At 37.7% G+C, this 19,871-nt stretch overlaps 1 protein-coding gene across 1 annotated transcript; it reads left to right on the top strand.

The window, feature by feature from the left end:
• Positions 1-1,669: 1,669 nt before the first annotated feature.
• On the top strand, positions 1,670-15,276 carry LOC133981257 (xaa-Pro dipeptidase-like). Its single transcript, XM_062420019.1, has 15 exons — positions 1,670-1,700; positions 3,533-3,716; positions 4,230-4,357; positions 5,058-5,121; positions 6,582-6,629; positions 7,153-7,214; positions 7,617-7,661; positions 8,430-8,505; positions 9,348-9,394; positions 11,496-11,564; positions 12,543-12,620; positions 12,706-12,854; positions 13,270-13,454; positions 13,609-13,800; positions 14,778-15,276. Exons 1-15 carry the CDS (start codon positions 1,684-1,686, stop codon positions 14,916-14,918), a joined length of 1,485 nt encoding a protein of 494 aa, XP_062276003.1. The 5' UTR covers positions 1,670-1,683; the 3' UTR covers positions 14,919-15,276.
• The last annotated feature ends 4,595 nt before the right edge of the window (positions 15,277-19,871 follow it).

The following is a 19,871-nucleotide window of genomic DNA, read 5'->3' as shown; positions in this document are numbered from 1 at the left end:
TTCTTATATACAGTCTAACTAATGCTAACAACATAATTCATAAATTCACGAATCTAAGTTTTTAGGGCGAGTTATTATTTAACTCTGGAACAAAACGGATCTTAACCCTGAGACAAAGAGGAACATAATGCGTGAATTCATGTTGCGGAAGGATAATTACATGGAAGGCTGTATGGGTGAGTAGTTAACAAACTGTAGCATTAGCATTAGCATTAGCTACTGTGTGGATTGTGTTTTGTGGTTTCTTACCTGACTTCTCTGGAGTTTCGTCACCTTGCGTAATGTCATGCTGCGTTTGGCGGCATCGCAAGTATTTTCCAACAGTGATTTGCTCTTGTTAGGCATGTTGAAAATGTTCGTGACCATGGATAAATCTCGCTTTTCGTCTCTTCTCCTGTCGTTCACGCCCCTGCGTACGGCGGCTCTATGCAAATACGTCACAGGCTGAAAAAATAGTCCCAGGCGGCTGTAGCTCCGGAGTAAATAAAAAGTTTGACTACAGACTATTTATTTACCATTGAAATAGAAATTGAAGTTGACATGAAATGACATTCGAGAAAAAAAATGCCATATGCAATGGCTGGCTCCTTGGAGGGGATGCAGGGGGTTGGAGAAAGGTGGACGGACAGACGGACTCCAATTATAGTAGTAGGATAGGATGTTTGGATATAACTCCCATCAAGTCTAAACCTGGATTGGGAGTTTTAATGAAAAAGCAAGAGGTGTCAGAATGTTGTATATCTACCTATCACCGCAGTGTAATCTGAGCATGGATCACCCTCTTGATAGTCTGTCACCCATGTCTGGATGCTTTCTTTCATCACACATTGTTTAGACTTACCTGCATCATGTATATGCAGTCACTCATAATAATATATTATTTCCAGCATTGTGCCAAAAGAGAGTTGCATCTCCCCCTACTGTTTTTACTGTAAAAGTACCATTGCAGAATCAAAGCAAAAGAGAGGATGTACTCTATATAAAAATGTATGTGTGGTTTTGAAGGTCTCATCATTAATGTTTTAATATGGACAAGATCTACTGTAGAAACTGAGCTTCCTTGCCCCGTTGTTTGGAATCGAAATGTCTAGTAAATACCCCAATGTTCACCAAATGCTATTCTGAACTTGCACCATTGTCTGGAAAAACAGAGATCCATGCTTCGTAGTTGACTTGAATGCTGGCTTGTGGGATTTGGTTAGTTTGCTAACACCAGAGAGAGAGAGAACAAATAACTTTGTATCAAAGTAACAAAGTCCGTGGATAAACTTTTCCCTCATAAAAACTCGTTTAACATCATGCAATCTTCATATAATTGTGGTCATAAATGAAGAGACTACTGGTGTCAGGTGCTAGGTTTATAGTACTGTCAGACACAGCAATACTTGCAATGATGTTACATCTATTATTTGTGGTAGAAGTTAACTGGCCTGACATTTTTGAACCCTTTCTCCTCTTCTTAGCTTTTTGTTTAACATGTTCTTGTTTAATGCTACTGTTTGCTCCAACTGGCCACTGCACTTTAAAAAAAGCTGATAAAGATAGAAAAATACCCTCAGAATAGCGTCTCAACGCAACTTTACCGAGACTCTGGTAATTCCTGAAGTCTTGAACGCAGCTCTGGGCACGTCATGCTAATGAGACGTACAAAACTCACGTGATAGTTTGGACCAGCACATCATCATGGCTGCATCACCAAAGTGAGTTGTGTTTTCTTCTTTCTGACAACACTTTACTGACTAGAATAACGTATTTATGCAAGGATAGATATTCAATAGTCTTGTTAGCTCCGGACCACCGGAACATTTATGTCTCTGCTCGCAGGCAGGTTTATAAAGTTGTTGCCAGGCAGAGCCACCGTTACTACCCTATCTGTCAAACCAGCATACCAGTTCAGTTTGTAAGGGTATATTTATATCAATGTAACATATGTTTAAACATTTAAAACAACGAATTTTCCCCCTCACTTTCAAAAAAGGGAAGCACGTAAACTCACTTTCAGTTTCGATCTAAAGAACGGAGCTCGCACACCATAGCTGCTTTTAGTCAAATATTGTAACTCCTCATAAATGTAATGTTTTGCTTCCAATGTCTTAATTTATAAACCAACCTCGAGACACATTTAGTAATTTAGTAAATTCACCTGCTGGTGGCCTGAACTACTAATGAATGACTGACTTAACACATATATATATATATATATATATATATATATATATATATATATATATATATATATATATATATATATATATATATATATATATATACACAAAAATATGGCCAAAATCGTGTTATTTATATTTGTCTTGCAACTGTCTGAAAGTGGTAATATTGCCTCCCACTGTCCCTTTGTTACTGTAATAATTTTCACTTTTGTATTGGATTCATGTTTTTGTCTTTATGAAGTCTGGTATCCAATTCTGAAAATAAGTATGTACTATCATAGGATGTGGATACAGTAAGAAGATTTGCAGAAATCAAAATTGCATATGGTACTGTACCAGATTACATTTGTATTTGCTAAAACTGTTAAATGAATATTGTAACCTATGAATTTAAACAGTACGGAAAACCAGGGGTGTAATTATGTTCTGTTTTCTCATCCAGGTAACATGCCATGTATCATAAAATAATTATGTTTCAATGATTATATGATTATCCTGTGATCTCAAAAGTACAAACTCCATTATCACCATGTCACAATGCAGACCCACTTCTGATTATCATTAGATAAAACCACACAAGGATCTGCTGAGATAATCACAAATGTGTCATAAACTTGCAAATTGCAGGCTAGAACAAACGATAGGTACACTGTATGACAGGCTGTTAATTCAGAATGCCAGAAACCATGCCCTCAGTAATTAACATTGAATTTGAACACAAATTAAAAAGTTGGATATTATAAAGAATCATGAGGTCTTGGCAAGGTGTTGGATTGCAATATAGTACTTTATTGTGACTCCTCTCCTTCAATAACAACATCTACCATCTCACTGTGGCTGTATCTTTACAGATACAGATACACCTTTAAACTCAGCCAACAGTGAATAATACAGGAGCCATAAAAAATACTGTGAAGGTTGTGGATTAACTTTTTTGTAGTGAAGGCCAATCAGATGTGCTGTGTTTATCTTATCAGCAAAGCCACGGGCCAGAGAGCAAGATTTATTACCAAGACCCAACACGTTACAAGGTTCTCTATCATGAATTCTGTCTTAATGCTTTCTGAGGACAGCCTGGTAAGGCTAGTTCACACACATCTTCATACTCAAATCTCATCATGTTTCAGTCATATCTGAAGTATTACTTCAGATATGACTGAAATATCATGGGTCTTAATTAAAATCAATTGATGATTCTCCTGAATTCACTCACAACATGAAAAAACATGCAGTCCTTGACAGAAAGTGATGATACCACATAACAGAAATCCTAATCTAGACACAAAGTCTTCCAATTAATAGCTATTCGCTTCAAACACTAGTCCACCCTGGGACTCCAAATATACGTCTCCTTGTCCTTTCAGACCTGTCTACTGGCTCGGTAAGGAGACCCTGAGGGTGTCTGCTGCCCTCTTTGCTGAGAACCGTGGAAAACTGTGCAACGGGCTGAAAGCCAAAGATGGATTGGTGTCAAAGTCTGTTGTGGTGCTGCAGGGAGGAGAGCAGAAACAGAGGTACTGCACGGACACAGACCTCCTTTTCAGACAGGTTAGTCGTTTTTAGTTCACTCTGGGATTGGTGCAAAACTGAGACTGGGGTGGGGGTAAGGTCTTGCATACATTTATCCATCCATGCAGCCATTATGCTCAGGTGGTCCTCAGCTAACAGTACATTTAGGTTCCCTTCAGAATGCCATGGTTCAGTCTCTTCTCCTTAAAGAAAGGCACCAGGGGGCATTCTGTCGAGCTGCCCCGAATCTTCATTTGGTTCCTCTCAAATTTGAGGACCAGAGTTTTTCTGGCACTATTAATCTCCTCACTCTGTGTTAATTAACACTGTCCGTTTTCTGACACTAGCCTCTATTCTTGTAACTGTAGTTGTTTTTTTAACAAAAATCAAAGGACACATTGAAAGTCTTGTATTTGTCTGTGTGGACTTATGTGGCCTAATCAAAACACAACATGTTATATTATCATGTGATCATCTCTAACTTTGTTTTCTTCAAGCTAAATATTATAATCTCCCTCACTATTGGCCTGACTGACTGTCTGACTTTTGTAGGAGTCTTTCTTCCACTGGGCTTTTGGAGTAACCGAACCCGACTGCTACGGAGCCATTGATGTGGACTCAGGGAAATCCATCCTTTTTGTTCCCAAACTGCCTGAAAGCTATGGCACTTGGATGGGAGAGTGAGTCACAGTAATCTTCAAAGAGTTGTGTACTGTATATAGCCAACAATCATCACACGCTGGCCTTTTGCTGTTAGCTGTAACTTGAAGAAAGGGTCATGTGCTACACAGTAATATACACATGTTTACACTGTGTGTAAGAGGGTTTATGATTATTGAATTCATTGTAAATGCAGCCAAGAACCCTTAAAGACTTTATATTTTTGTCGTCACACAAACTACTGGTGACATTTGACTAAACTGAGACTGTAGTCATCCAGTCCACATGCTACATGTGAGAAGAGAACAAATAGGCTCAAATAAGTAGATTGTTTTTAATATAATGAATCCTCCTGCAAAAGGCCTAAAAAGGCCCCACTTAAAAAGACATGAACTTGCAGATGAATAGAAATAAATTGGACATTTGGCTAGAGCCGCAACGATTATTTGATTAATCAATTAGTCAATCAACGGATAATTACTGGGAAACTGGGAAGTAACCTGCAGACTTTTGACCAGGAGTTTCACTCAAGAGTTACTTGATTGGTACTTTTATGCAAGTTCCAGGTACCAGGTTCTTCATTAATTATGCTTCAGTACTTCAGTTCTGAACTCATCTGATATGTTTTTAGAGACCGAATCTTAAAATGCTGACTGTATGTGTCTTTTTTTTAGTGTCTGGACTGTACTTGACCTTTGTGTGTTTTGCATCTGTTGACAGGATCTATCCTAAAGAGCACTTCAAGAAGAAGTATGCTGTTGATGAGGTGCAATACGCCTGTGATGTAAGTCTGCCTTTGTTGATGCTCATCTATTCTGTGTGTGTGTGTGTGTGTGTGTGTGTCCTTTTCGCTGTGCAGTATCTGAACTTTGACTATAAGTCACTGAGCCATGAAGTTACAGGAGAGGACAGTAGTGCATCCATAGACTTTTTAAATGTGAAAGCCATCATTCGTTTATTTGAACCTGTTTGCAAAAAATGATACAGTCGGCACCAGATAGTAGTACTGGGACCTTGAGCAGTAGAAGGTGACATTGCATCCATTTTTACTGCAGATAATTAATCTGATAGAACAAGTCACCACTAAACATCCCTCTGACTGACTTCAGCCATCAATGTTCAACCACTTAAATTCTCTGGGGATCTTATTTTGAATTTTAATTTATATCTGTAACCAGCAGCTTCATTTTCTTCATTTTAACAGGCTTGTCTAAGAACTACGCTTCTGTTCAGGCTGGCTGTGATTAGTTATTTTGACAATTTTGGAAAACAGTCATTTACATCAGTGTTGACAGCAGATTCCCAGGGGAGCGATGTTGGAGGGATGACAGCTCCCGAGCTATTCTGAGAAGTGCCAGTTGACAAATCAAAATAACATATTCAGACTGTAATAGAACAGCTTTCATGGCCAACAAATCACCAAGTTTTCAGTGAAATGATCACATATAATATTACTTTAATTTCTATATTTACGCAGAGGACAACAGTTTGTCAAGACTTTAAATGTGAATACTATGTTCTTAATAACTTCAAAGGCTTCAGGTTATCTTTGTTGTTCAGGTTCAAGAATGTGACATGATCTATGTTGTTAGGCTGTAAATTGCACATTTTTGCAAATACCCGTTAGTGTCAACGTGGTTTAGTGTTTACCCTTGTTTTTCCCAAGTTTTGTATATTTCTGTTTGCTCTGCAAATTTCAATCTTCTGATTGGCTTTACTTGACTGACAAGTGTGTTTTACTCCAGTGGGTTACACAAATGGCTTTTAAAATGAACAAATATTATTCAGCCATTAAAAACTTGTACCATATACTTTCAGCCAAAAACTTTCAGCTATGTGTGAAAATGAGAAAATGTCAGATTTATGACTAATTAAGTTAGTTGAGACAAACCTGACAGGTTGAAGTTATTGTTGCAGCTAATCATTGATGTATTGAATCATTATTGCACTTGTCTATTAAGCTTCAACTTGGATTTTGTTGGGTAATAATAGCAATCCTCAAATATCAACAGTGTCTGTGAACATTGAGCCAGGGATATTTTACCTGACATTTATGCTGTTAGCAGAGGAGTAATAAAGTTGCTTGAGGTTTGTCATTTAGTGTGCTGCTGAGGACCAGAGAGGCCACAGAGCCACAACGGTGCCTGCCAGAGTGACCTTTATTCTGCAGCCTGAAAGCAGATTAATCTGCTGCTCTACTGTGTGTTTCAGTCTTCTAATTACTCCCTGTCTGCTTCCTTACAGATTGCTGATGTCCTCACCAACCTGAGTCCAGCAGTTCTCCTAACACTGGTATGCAGTTTATTTCCACACATTTAAGTTACTACTTATTGAATCCATTTCTACTTTTCCACATTCAGAGTGTAGTTAGGACAGTGCATCACAGTAAGCTGGATGCCCCACAGTCGGCCCTTCGGAGGCTACATCTGGATGAGGAAGAATGGGCATCGCCGTAGAACATGGTTATGGTTATTGAAGTCATGTAGCACAAAGCTGTTTGTCGCATTGCCACAAATCAAAATCCTCTGAATCCTTTCAATTTGTTTGAATTTAAGCTGTTAAATATCAGCACAGAATACCTATTGAATAGCTATTGAAAGTCTGAAATATTAAGATTGTCAAATATCTTATTGTACTGAGTGCTAAAATGTGCAGTTTAAGAATGAATGTAAACTCCTTTCAATAATTCCAGAGCTGCCAAAAACATTTTGTCTTTTTCTGACAATGGAATAGATAATTAGCCTGGTCACAGACCAATTTATGTACAGCATTGGACCCATGTGTCATTTCACGTGTTTGTTTTTTTTCTATGCAGCGAGGACAGAACACAGATAGTGGGAGCATCTGCCGTGAAGCTTCCTTTGAAGGAATTAGCCGGTATGTTTAATTGGAGTCAATTTGCATTATCATAATTATACTTTGTTCTGGGAGGTTATTGTTGTGTTTTTCTTTTCTTGTATAACCAAGGATGCACCAGTCTCTCATGCATACCAATTGTTACTGATTAACCTAATTCTGATTATAGTTTAATTAAGTAAACAATCTTGCTTTTGCTCATAGGTTATCATTTAACGTTAATGTTGTTGTCCTGTTGTACTTACTACTGGTCTTTGTTCTTTTTTTAAACATGCATATATAACAGCCTTTTATCTTTACTACACTCTGAACCTGACAACTTTTGAAAAATAAATCTCATTTATTTCAATGGTTGTATAAGCATTTGCATAAATTTGTATTTATGTTCATAATTTTGCTGTTTTTGTTTTGTTTTGACATTAGCTTCCAAGTGAACAACACTCTTTTACACCCAGTCATTGTGGAGTGGTAAGTACTTAAAATGTTCAGTAATATTATTGAGAAGATTCTGCTGCATGTAACTAGCAAACCTTTGCAATTGCAGCTGCCCAGTCAGGTAATTGTGTGTCTGCCATCAGAAGCAGGGGCTTTTCTGTGGGTTGTTTTTTTTCCCCTTAAGAAGCCAGCCTACACAGATGTAATGGACTTCGTGCTTGCCTGGTTGTCCTTGGCATTAGAGTTGGCACCCTCCAGACGAATTGACATTTCGTGAAATAAGGAGGAATGCTTTTCAGGCTCACCTCCTGGGGAGAAAGACTTGATTGAACCCCTGTGCCCCTTCAAATGGCTCTTTATTAATGGTCTTTTTTGATTTGTTTTGGGGGTTTTTAACTTTGATTCGTGTTATTAACATTCACATTCATACTGTAAGTAATTAGAAATGGCCTCAGTTTAGTTCTTATGCTGTCTGAAGCTCAGATTTAAATCAGTGAAATTGGTGGAAACTCTGTAATTGTAGATAATGACAAGTTTAAGATAAAGATAAGTTTCCCTCTGGAATTTCAAGAAATAACAGGTGTTATGTACAGTATGTACAACATTCCTGTGAATGATGGAGGACAGTTATTAGCAGTGTAGATACATTTCAAAAATGTCTCCTTTCCACATCACATGATACTGCATTGATGTGGTGATGTGAATTCTGTGTTGTTTGGTTGTAAATGCTGCTAGTGATTTCTGTGCATGTATGAACAGCAGAGCTGGTCCGTCACTTCTTGTTTCTGTGTGATCCTACAGCCGCCTGACTAAGACAGATATGGAGCTGGAAGTCCTGCGCTACACCAACAGGATTTCCAGTGAAGCCCACAAAATGGTAAGATTGATATATACGATTGATAATATATATTCATCTGCAAGGATTCTCACATTGATATATTTGAATTTTCCAAACAATTTAAGAAAAGAATCGAAAGAAATGGAAAGTTTAGAGCTTGAAATTAAACACCCAAAGTATCAAAGCACTGAACAGAGTTTAAAACTTGCCCAGATGATTCGAGAAGTCAGAATCTTCTAAGGCTATAAAGTGTTTAAATGTTATAGATTTTAACTTCATCCAGTAGCTTGGAGGGAAGCAGTTAACTGTGATAGCCTTTGACCAACAATCTGTAACATTAAAGCAATATTTTACTTGTGGAGAGAAATTTCACTCCTCACAATGAATAACCTCTTCAGGGGCTGTGGAGCAGTTAACCTCTTAATGTGATCTGCCCTGGGAATTCACTGTCACATCAACATTCAACATTTTTCCCCCTGCTGTTTCCCTATTGTTAATAGTGTGATCATTAGACACAGTTTTCTGAGGTGTGGAACCAGGTGTTTTGTGACACCCTTTTTGGAATAAAAATAGAAAATGTTCTTCTCTATCAGCAGTTGCGTGAGGGCACTTTTGAACTCTTTATGTCCACTTTGCTTAAATCCTGTAGACTATCCTTAAGGGAATAATCCACAATTCATAGTATTATGTTAAAAGTGCATCCAATAAACTAAGTGGGGGAAAAAGAAACTTTGAGGAAAAGCTCATAATTGCCATTTTGCATGTAAACTCTGTGTGAACATAAAATAATAAATGACACTACACCAAACATGGCCCACATTTTCTGCCTGTATCTCTGAAGCAGATTACATATAAGCACTTAACTCACCTTTTTTTTGTAGATCATGAAGCATGTGAAACCTGGACAGAAAGAATATGAAATGGAGAGGTAAGTGGTGCATTTTATCAGCTTTTATAGGCCCATGTTTGGAGTCAAGAAATAGAACGCCGTTTATACTTATATGTTGGGACTGAATCAATCAATAAATAAAAATTTCTGTAGTCGATGAGTAAAGTACTTAAATCTTACTCATGAATGTGATGAACCAGCAATTTGAACCAAAAGAAATGTCATGCCTCAGTACATGTTGACAGTTCAGTAACTGTATGATTATTGAGTTATGAAATCAGTACTGTAGAGTTTTTGCTTGTTGTGAGTGCGCTAGATTATGTCACATGCTTCACGGGGCCATAATGACACTGATTGACTTGAAATTACTGTATATTGTAGGTACAGTACCAGTCAAACGTTTGGACACACATTCTAATTAATTGTATTAGGGATGTGCATGGGCCCATTCTTTCAGGGTCGACTAATCGGTGGGTATAACCGACGACTAATCCAATATTCGCTGCATGCCAACATTCACAGGGGCTAAATATATAATGCGTCAAATAGAACTTAATAACAAACAGCAAGCTTTAACTACGCGAACTTGTATTAATTTAAATGATAAATAGCCTTTAATTCTTTACAGAAACACATTGATTAAAAGAAAAAAATCTTAGTCTTACAGATCCCTAAAAATATAACAGCGTGGATTTTTTTTTCCCCGCCATAAACAACACTGAGCATATCCTTTACAGTCATGTTAGTAATGACAGACATAACGTTAGTTTTCTCTGTGACTTTTGTCACACTTTCGAAGAGCCGTCACAAATGTTTACGTACTAGTAACCGTCAGCAGGTTTTTAAGATTAGTGAGTCGTTTTTCCACACTGGACTTTTGTGTGGTTTCGTCTGCATCATGTTCCCTCCAGTCAGCTAGCTAGCAGGCTAACTTATTACCAAGTCAAAGTAGACGAGGGCAGGAGTAAAAATTCACTCTGTGTTAGACACTACTTCAAAATAAGGTAGAGGTGGTTTACAAAAACTTAGACATCCCCCTAGTGGCGGAAAGTGAGAATTGCTCTGCAGTAGTTGTTAATGAACCTTTCATAGTAGACTACACAGCTCAACTCTTGACTGAGGTTTTTCAATAAATACATAAAAAACGACCACAGTACAAAGGTCGACTTTAGACCCCGCAAACGACAATTCGATTATTCGGTCTTAATGACACATCCCTAAATTGAATGGGAAGGTTTGTCCAAAAAAATTAAATAAGAGGCCGATACATTATTAAAGGAACAGGGTCATAATCAAATGGAAGATCAATATAGATTCAGAACCAGGCGGGGAGTTCCAGTCCTCTGAAATGATGCCAACGCGGAAGTAACTTAAAACTGCATTCTATCAAAAGGCCACCAGGGGGCGACCGTTTTGGTGTCAAAAGGACTTCCGTCTCTATACAAGTCAATGGAGAATTCACCAACTTTTCACTTGATTTCTAACCTCAGTAAACGTTTTCAAAATGTGTTTATGGTCTCAATCGCTAGTTTAAAGCCTTCTTCAATGCAGTATGATATTCATTTGTGAAATTTTGGACTCCCTGATTTTATATTTGACAATAAAGCAGGGTATGCATTGGGGCGTGGCTACGTCGTGTTTGACAGGTTGATTGGTTCACAGGTTCAGGAGGGCGCCTCTTGCTCCTCCGATGCCCATATAAGTAGAATCCGTGTTTTTTTTTTTACCCGGCATGCACCTGAAATTTTCAAGATGGCGCTGCCCAGATCCGAAACTATTCGCTTCCAAGCAGCAGTCCACAAACCAATGGGTGACGTCACGGATGTTACGTCCATTTTTATATACAGTCTATGTTCAGAACAAAGCTTTTGGCCATGTTGTGGATAATATTTTGATTCATGGGCTTGTCACCCTACACAGCGTTGCAATGCTGTCGAGACGAGGTGTTTGATGTGCTCAGCCGTGTGATGATTAAAGAATGAGTGCTGAATGAATTCTTTAAAAGCATGGAGTCAGGAAGAGGGCAGTGAAAGTCCTTCAGCTAATTGGTGTTTTCTCTGATCTTTGCTGTGCTGACATTTTTTAGTTTCCGTTCTTGTTGAGTTTCCGTGCTTAGTTTCTTTTTTTCCTCCCCTTGCAGCCTGTTCCAGCACTACTGCTACACCAAAGGAGGAATGCGTCACACCTCGTACACCTGTATCTGTGGAACGTGAGAGTTTTACAATAAATTCCTTGCCTGTTTTATTTCTGATGTGCTAAATTACTTACATACTGGTTTTCTTAATGTCATAATTGAATAATTGCACACCGTCTAGGATAAGAATATTGCCATCAATGTATTTCAGGGATGCTTTGATGTTCGAGAAATTGCCACTTGAAATCTTGAGATCAAATTCTGTATGCATATGTTAACCTGAACATCAATGTACAAACAGAAATGTCTGAAATAATAATATGGTTCAAACCAATACAACAACAACAACAACAACAACAACAACAAAAAATGTTCAATCAAGACCCTACTGTCAATGAAAGTTAAAAGGGTTCATGTGTAACTGGACAGACATGCTTCTTGTGATGACCTCTTCATATAAAATACTATCCCTCAAGTGTCTGTGGCACTCTATGTTCAAACCCCTGAGGGTGGTAAAGTATAATCAGGATGCATAGCTGGTGGAAGAGATATTGGCACTCACTAAGTATCCCAGGGGTCTTGTTGGCCAAACCAAACTATGCTCTGGAAAATGGAGCAAAGCATCATTCTCTGTTGCCAGCTAGCAGCATCATTATGGATGAAGAATTTTGAAACGCTATTGCTAATCATGCTCTGACCTTTTGTATTAAAGGCCATGTGTAATGTGCATTTCCTGGGGATTAGTGGTCAGTGATTGCAAGCCGTTTTCCTGTTCAAATGAAGATCTTGTAAAATAAGGACCAGGCCATCACAATTATTCTTCAAAGAGACAGCATGTCTAAGCTTTCTTGTCAATGGTAAAGGGAGATTGATGAGAACCGAAAAGGCTGCAATGCCATTGATGCTTTGCTGAAATACTTTATTTTAAATTGTTTTAGCAGTAGCTTTATGTGTCATATATAATGCAGTTACCACCATGTAGTGTAGAGCTTATTCATATGTAGTTAGTACTGTCTTTTTAATTAATGTAATCATGTCACTGTTCATCACCAGGGGCAATAATTCCTCTGTTCTCCACTATGGTCATGCTGGAGCTCCCAATGACAAGACAATTGCAGATGGAGACATGTGGTGAGTAAATTTCTTTTAACTCTTAACACAAAGCACTTTGAAATCAAAGTTGATCTAAACAGTTGAGATGATTTGTCCCCTGCAGTCTTTTCGACATGGGTGGAGAGTACTATTGCTACTCCTCAGACATCACCTGCTCCTTCCCAGCCAATGGGAAGTTCACTGCAGACCAGAGAGCCATCTATGAGGCAGTCCTCAAGTCCTCCCTAGCCGTCATGGCTGCCATCAAACCAGGTTATCATCTTTTAATCAGTTTTTAATTTTTGAGGCCACAATACTGACCTATAAAGTAAACTGAGGAAGGGTATTTAAATTTGACCTTTTATCCTCAGTAGCACCACCAGCACAGAGGTGAATCACACTTCATTTTGTTGCAATTTATGGGTACCTTTATTGTTGTATCTAAGTCCAAACCTTACTTAAGATCTAACTACAGATTTATCAGTATCACCAATAAGTGGAAATAAATACCATTCACTATGTGCCTTGGTTCTTCAATAAACAACAGATCTTTTATTAAGAATGTTAGTTTTTGTGATGCCTTTTTGGGTTGAGCTATAATTACTTTAATACTTTCCATGTTTTCAGTTAAGCTAAACAATGATTTTTAACAACAATTCATTTTTGTTCTGTTGTGTTTCTACTGTAGGTGTGAAGTGGACTGAAATGCACCGCCTGGCTGACCGGGTTCACCTGGAGGAGCTGGTGAAGATCGGCATCCTGAATGGCAACTTGGAGGACATGATGAAGGTCCACATGGGCTCCGTCTTCATGCCTCACGGCCTGGGACACCTGCTGGGCATTGACGTGCACGATGTGGGAGGCTACCCTGAGGTGAGAACAATTGACTTAAATTCTGAAGTTTCCTGCAACACCAAACTAACAGTAGTCAGGTTTGTATCAAAGTCTCCAAACCAAAACTTTTATCAGGAAACTTAAAACAAAGTTGTTTTTTTTAACTGCAGTTTTAAACTGTCTTGTTGTACAGGGGGTGGAGCGTATAGACGAGCCTGGACTAAGGAGTCTTCGAATGGGCCGCCTGGTGCAGGAGCGGATGGTCCTCACCGTGGAGCCTGGTATATACTTTATCAACCACCTGCTGGATCAGGCCCTGGCCAACCCTGCACAGAGCTGCTTCATCAACAATCAAGTGCTGGCTCGTTTCCGTGGCTTCGGAGGGGTCAGTCTGCCTGCACACTTTTATTTAGTTTCACCAGAGGGGTAGCAAAGATGAGTCGAGTTGTCTACAGGATTAGTGCTACAAAGCCCACTAATACTGCAATTCACCACACAAGGTTGCAAGGCAAAATGACCCAAAATGTCTTACAATCCCTTTAGCAGTCTCTGTCATATTTATCTAGTGTTGTTGTCCTTGTCTCACTGTCTGCACTCTGCTGCTTTAGACATGGATTTGAAGATGTTAAAGTCACAGACTGCCGGGTTTAGGGAGTAATATGGAAATGTTTAAGGTAGATTTAGACACAAAATATCAGGGAACCTGATGAATTGTAACGATAATTCATTAAAAAGACCTGATGAGTAATAGGCATCCAGCCATTATTGAACAGAAACTCATAAAAACCTTTCTGACAACTTGCATTATTAACCCTAATGAAGGTTAACTAATTAATCTCTTAAAACCTTATGTAACGAAAACTCAGTAATTAAATCTTTAATTACTCAATTCGTTTCTAGAATTTGACATGGCAAATAGCACAAATATCAGGTTGGAAACAAATCCCAAGTTTAGAGGTCCTGATCAAATAATCCTGATCAAATGAGTCATGATTTCAATGTTAACTTTTTCAATTTTAAATACAATATATTTAGAGGTTTTTTGTTATCTAACTACTTGAGTTTTTTACCATGTTGGTTTCACTGTGTATTATCTCAGCTATTATGTACAGTAAGTGAATTAGTCAATTATCATAAATTATAGGAATGATGACCAAGATTATGACATTGTCCAAAAAACATAACTATTCCTATAAATGCTTAAGTAGGTTCACATTTAACTCCATTTAACTTCCATGTTATTACATATCAAATTCAAAATATGAGAAATTGTCTGCTCACATGATTACATTTGATGATGAGTTGGCCTTTGACTGTCTTGATTCTACCATGTTGAACTGATCACTGTATCTCTGTGTGCAGGTTCGCATTGAAGATGACATTGCAGTAACAGCGAATGGTATGGAGCTGCTGACCTGCGTCCCTCGTACTGTGGAGGAGATTGAGGCTTTCATGAGCGACTCTGCAAAAGACTTCAGCCCCGTCGTCAGCAGTGAGAAATGACAACTCTCAGTAGAGTCCAAGCTGTTAGCTGTGATGTCAGCAAATACATAATCAAGACTATTAATCAACCAAAGCAGCAGAATTAACAAAACTGTCATAAGCAAGCGACATAAAATACTCATGCAGTATCTCATCTAAGCTTTCATAATGGCTTTAACATAGTGTTAAATATTAGCAACACAACACTTAAAGGGAAGACTCAACTTTTTATACTTCAAAAGTATTAAGTATTCATTTCTGTGCCTCCTGGTAAATACATTTAAAAATGTTTTTTAAATGATTCTTATTCTTATATTCCTCTTTGTAAACATTGATTCAAATATGCTGTGAAATTGAAATAAATAAACATTTTAATTTACTAATGTTTGTAGCAGGTTTTTATTAGCTAATTCAATTTGTATTTTGTTTGAAACACTCTTCTTAAAGGGTTAGGGTTAGGTTCATTGGGCCATAAGGTTTCTGCAAACCACACAATTCCCAGATTAGTCCTCTTATCGTCATAATGTTATGAAGATTTGGCAGCATTAAACATATATTATCATTTGTCTTTGTACATCATCCACTATTTGATATAAAAACAGAAGCAATTTAAGAATCCCACTAGGAAAGTATACTGTCAAGCGTACCTATTAATAATTCTGTTTATTTCAGAACATTCTTGGAAAAATCATGTCAAGTTGTCATGTTGGCACATTAAGAATAGTTATTTCTGTCTTGGATTGAATCCATTGCATACTTGAGTCAGCCTGAATATAAACATGCATTCAGTATATAAACGTACTTATGGACCCATGAAGCAGGGTTAATGGGGTGGTCTGCTATCTTTGAGCTTCTTTCCAGTATCACGAAGCTGCCTCACTTTTAACAAGGATAAATCACTGTTGTAACCGATTAGCTAACCTGCTGTGGAGAAGTGACATAAGTATGTGACAAGTGTTTGAAGGGACCTGGTGACAGCTATAATAGAAGAGCTCAATGTTTGAGAGGTATGGCGTACATGTTTTGTATGTGACTAATGAAAAGAATGTTGTGGCAGAGAAAGCTGGTTTATAAACGATGTACTGTAACGTTTAAGGTTCAAAAATTAACTACACTATGTACCTATTTAACAATTATAGGGTATGATAATATTGTCAAAAGCTAAAAGTGGAAACTAAGTAAGTAAAGTATTTCACCCTGTGTACACAACCATAAATTGGTTCCTTGGTCTCTGAAGCCATAAGCAAACAGAACCACCCTTTTCCCAACGGATACAGACTCACCACCAGTCTTGATTAACCGAAATAAGCCTCTTTCAGTGTAACTCAGAACGTCTTCCCACGGGTTTAACCTCACCGTGGGTCTTATATGTGTCGGGTGCAACACAGAGCTTCCCTGGGGGGAAAAACACACTCTTAAATGGTGCTGTGGGGCTAAAAAGAACACACACCACAGTCGTGTACTGTCTGTCACAGTCTAATTCTTACAAGTGTTGGCCACTAGGGGCCACTGTAATTCTTCACTGGAACAGACAGCAGCTCACAGCAGAAATACACAACCATTTAGAGTCACCCTTCTTCTTCTAAGAGGCCATCATAATTATATTATTTACTTTCTTCTTCTTTCTGGAAACTAACAAGCATTAAAATTCTGAAAAGTTGAAGGTCACTGACTTTTTATTTAATTTAAAAAGTTTAAATTTTGTTTTTCAAAAACACGCTATTCCAACTAGAAACACATGTTTTGGAAACCTTCAAATGAGACATCAGTTTAAGAAAGGCCAAAGGCTTGACATAACTCGCCTATGCATAAACAACAGGTTGCAGTGCATCCCTCTGTTGGTCCTGGCATGTAATAACATCCTACCCACTACCCTGTAGTTTACTGTGACTCTGGAATTAAGTACTATGTCAGATTTTCTTTCAACTTTGAGAACACTTGTCACATGTAATGAACCGAACAAGATAGCAGGAACACTGTCTTGAAATGCCTTTTTCCCTGCTGAAATTTCTTTTCAATCTTACACTCAGTGAGAAATTAGGTCTCATAGTGGAAGACCTAGATGGTACCTAATCAAATGTGATAGGTAACAGATCAATCTCATGACAGCCAGAGGTCATGCCAGATGCATTTTACCCTCCACAGCAATCTATAGGGACATTAAAAAGTCTATACTCATAAAATATTATTGATATTATTTAATCATTGCCTTATTTATTGGCTCTGCTTATTATTCCACAGCATCTTAACTTCACTCTTATTCTGAATCTGTGTTTTGTCTGCTCAATGAATATATCTCCGGAGAAAAAGAAAGCTATTCAAATATTTTGACATTGCTTTTGTGTATCTATATTGAATGAGTCTTTAATCCTGACTTGCTTCCTGAGAAGAAATATTGGAAAGTATGTTCTTTTAATACAGTCTATATCTGAGAAATTCCCACAGCATGCCCCAAGTACATCACTTGGAAAACTTCAGGAAGGTTTACCTCAGAAACTGTTCTTGAAGGTAGTTTTACTTATGAAGTTGTTATTCCCTGAAGATATGAAAGCAGCACAATGCCTATCAGCTGAAAGTGTGGCATGACTCCAGTCAGCAACATCTTGTTTGCACTACTTTATACCATGGCTGCTTCACCACTGCAAGTTGAGTTTTCCATATTCTGACAGCACTTTCTCTAACCAGAATATGCTTTTACTGTAAGTCAGTGGAACTATGTAATGTTTAAAGTTGAGGTTGGAATCGAGCTATTGTTTCGATAGCTATAGAGATTGGTTACATTTGAAAGAAGAATGCTCACTAAAAGAATTCTCTTAAAATTTACAACTGGAACAAGCAAACTGCTATTGAGACTTAGTATATAAGTATAAGTTATAAGTATATACTTATAATGCATACAGATAATGAGCCCTCTCCCCACCTAAACACATCACAAAGGTAATTTATAAGAGTTTGCCACATTATAACAAACACACATCCTTTTTTTAAAAACTATTATTCATGACGTTTAGGTCACAGAAAATCCAGCCACAAATAATGTGGGAATATCAATCAAAATGGATGAAGTAAAAAAAAATACAAAATTAATGGCAGAAGCAACAACACCAAGTATAATAATACCGATAAAAATTCTAGTCTACATTCGAGAAGCAGACCATTTTTCAATAGAAGATGATATATATATATATATATATATATATATATATATATATATATATATATATAGCACAGGCTAGGGATGTCCCGATCCGATATTTGGATCGGATCGGCCGCCGATATTAGCAGAAAATGCATATCAATATCGGATCGGCCTGCACGGGAAAATCCCGATCCGGACTCCCGATCCAGTTTGTTTTCAAAGTAAATATCTTTAATCTTTAATACATGCTTGGCCGATGCTAAAAGCTACAATATCGGTATCGGATCGGAAGTGCAAAAAGCTGGATCGGGACATCCCTAGCACAGGCAGATGAATACTACAACTATATGTCAGAGTTACATGCAACAAGAATTTAAGATTTATATTTAGTTGAGAATTAGGCAACACTGGACCAAATAAATAAATAATTAATCATTAATCTTGTGTAGTAGAAATAGCAGTAAATCATAGTTGGGTTGGAATCAACTCTTCAGAATTATCATTTTATAACCATTTGGGTGGGCTGGAGATGAGGGAAAACATTCTAGGGAACATCAAATATCTTTAGGGCACTGCCATGCCAGGTTTAAATTAAAAGAACCAGGTGGAACCTGGGAGTGAAGAATCTTTTCTTCAGGCCTTAAAAGTCAGAGGACTTTATCAATGTAGATATCATTTAATGTGGGTATACCTCAAGAACCCCACAGAGGCTATACAAAGACAAGTATAAATAGAATAAATATTTTTTTTTTCAAACAAGAACACCTCACAGTATTACATAATCCAATACAATACCACAGTACTGTATAATACCTCTTAAAACCAATGGATATTATAAATCTCACAAGGCTTTCAAGAAAATCGTCAAGCCATAAAATATTGTTAGTTTGTGGATTAACTTTTTGTTCTGTCCAGTCTGAATCAGATGTGTTGTGATTATCTTATCAGTAAAGCCATGGGCCAGAGAGCAAGATTTATAACCAGGAAAGCTTTGACAGTATCAGAGTACTGTCGTAATTCTTTCTGTGAACAGGCTGCACTGTGGTTAGACTTGTTCACACACATCTTCAGGCTCATATCTACTGACTGAATCCAATGGATTGCCTCCAGATATGGCTGGAATATAATGGGTGTGCTCAGTAGATTAAACAATTTTTACTGCAGCCTTCATAGGGCCTTTGTGAAGAGTAATAGAAAAGTTTTGAAAAAATATAAACATGCTCCCCAAAGAGAGAAAGAGAGAGAAATAAAATAACTATGAATTATTGAGCTGCCAATTTACAGGGAAACAGATAACTTACAGTATGTGTATGGTGTAGGTAATATGCGGTGGAATTATGGACAACTTAAGGACATGTGAATCCGCTATGTACTGCCACAGTGGCACAGTGTGGTTTCTTTTGGCAATGTAATTATCCATCATGAGCTGAAATCACAACAAGTCCAGCTCCACAAGTAAGAAAAAATACAACTTCCTTCCTCCCACTGTGGCTGCTATATATTTTTGTGGGTATCCGCTTTATTTTCATTGTCATTAATCATAATGTTTTTCGCAGTGTGAATACACCAGGATTTTAAGAAAATGGTTGAATGATAGTAGGGAAATTGGGGAGAAAATTATGCCAGGTAGGCTTTTGCACATATGCTACAACAAGCCTAATATAAACCCTCATATAAAGTCCTCCGGTTAATGACCAATCTCTCCAATCACTATTTCACTCTGGTTTACCCTGACACTCTTTTCTGTTTTTACAGATCTGTCTACTGGCTTGGTAATGACACCTTGAGGGTGTCTGCATCCCTGTCTGCAGAGAACTGTTTGAGACTGTGCAAGG

Source organism: Scomber scombrus, chromosome 1 (genome assembly GCF_963691925.1).
Source record: "Scomber scombrus chromosome 1, fScoSco1.1, whole genome shotgun sequence".
Lineage (NCBI taxonomy): Eukaryota > Metazoa > Chordata > Actinopteri > Scombriformes > Scombridae > Scomber > Scomber scombrus.
Note: the sequence above shows the minus strand (reverse complement) of the source record. Positions and strands in the feature narration are given on the sequence as shown.

Coding starts and splice junctions, on each gene's coding strand:
- LOC133981257 (XM_062420019.1), top strand. Junction 4,358..5,057: donor TATGGCACTTGGATGGGAGA/GTGAGTCACAGT, acceptor ATCTGTTGACAG/GATCTATCCTAAAGAGCACT. Junction 12,855..13,269: donor CATGGCTGCCATCAAACCAG/GTTATCATCTTT, acceptor TTTCTACTGTAG/GTGTGAAGTGGACTGAAATG.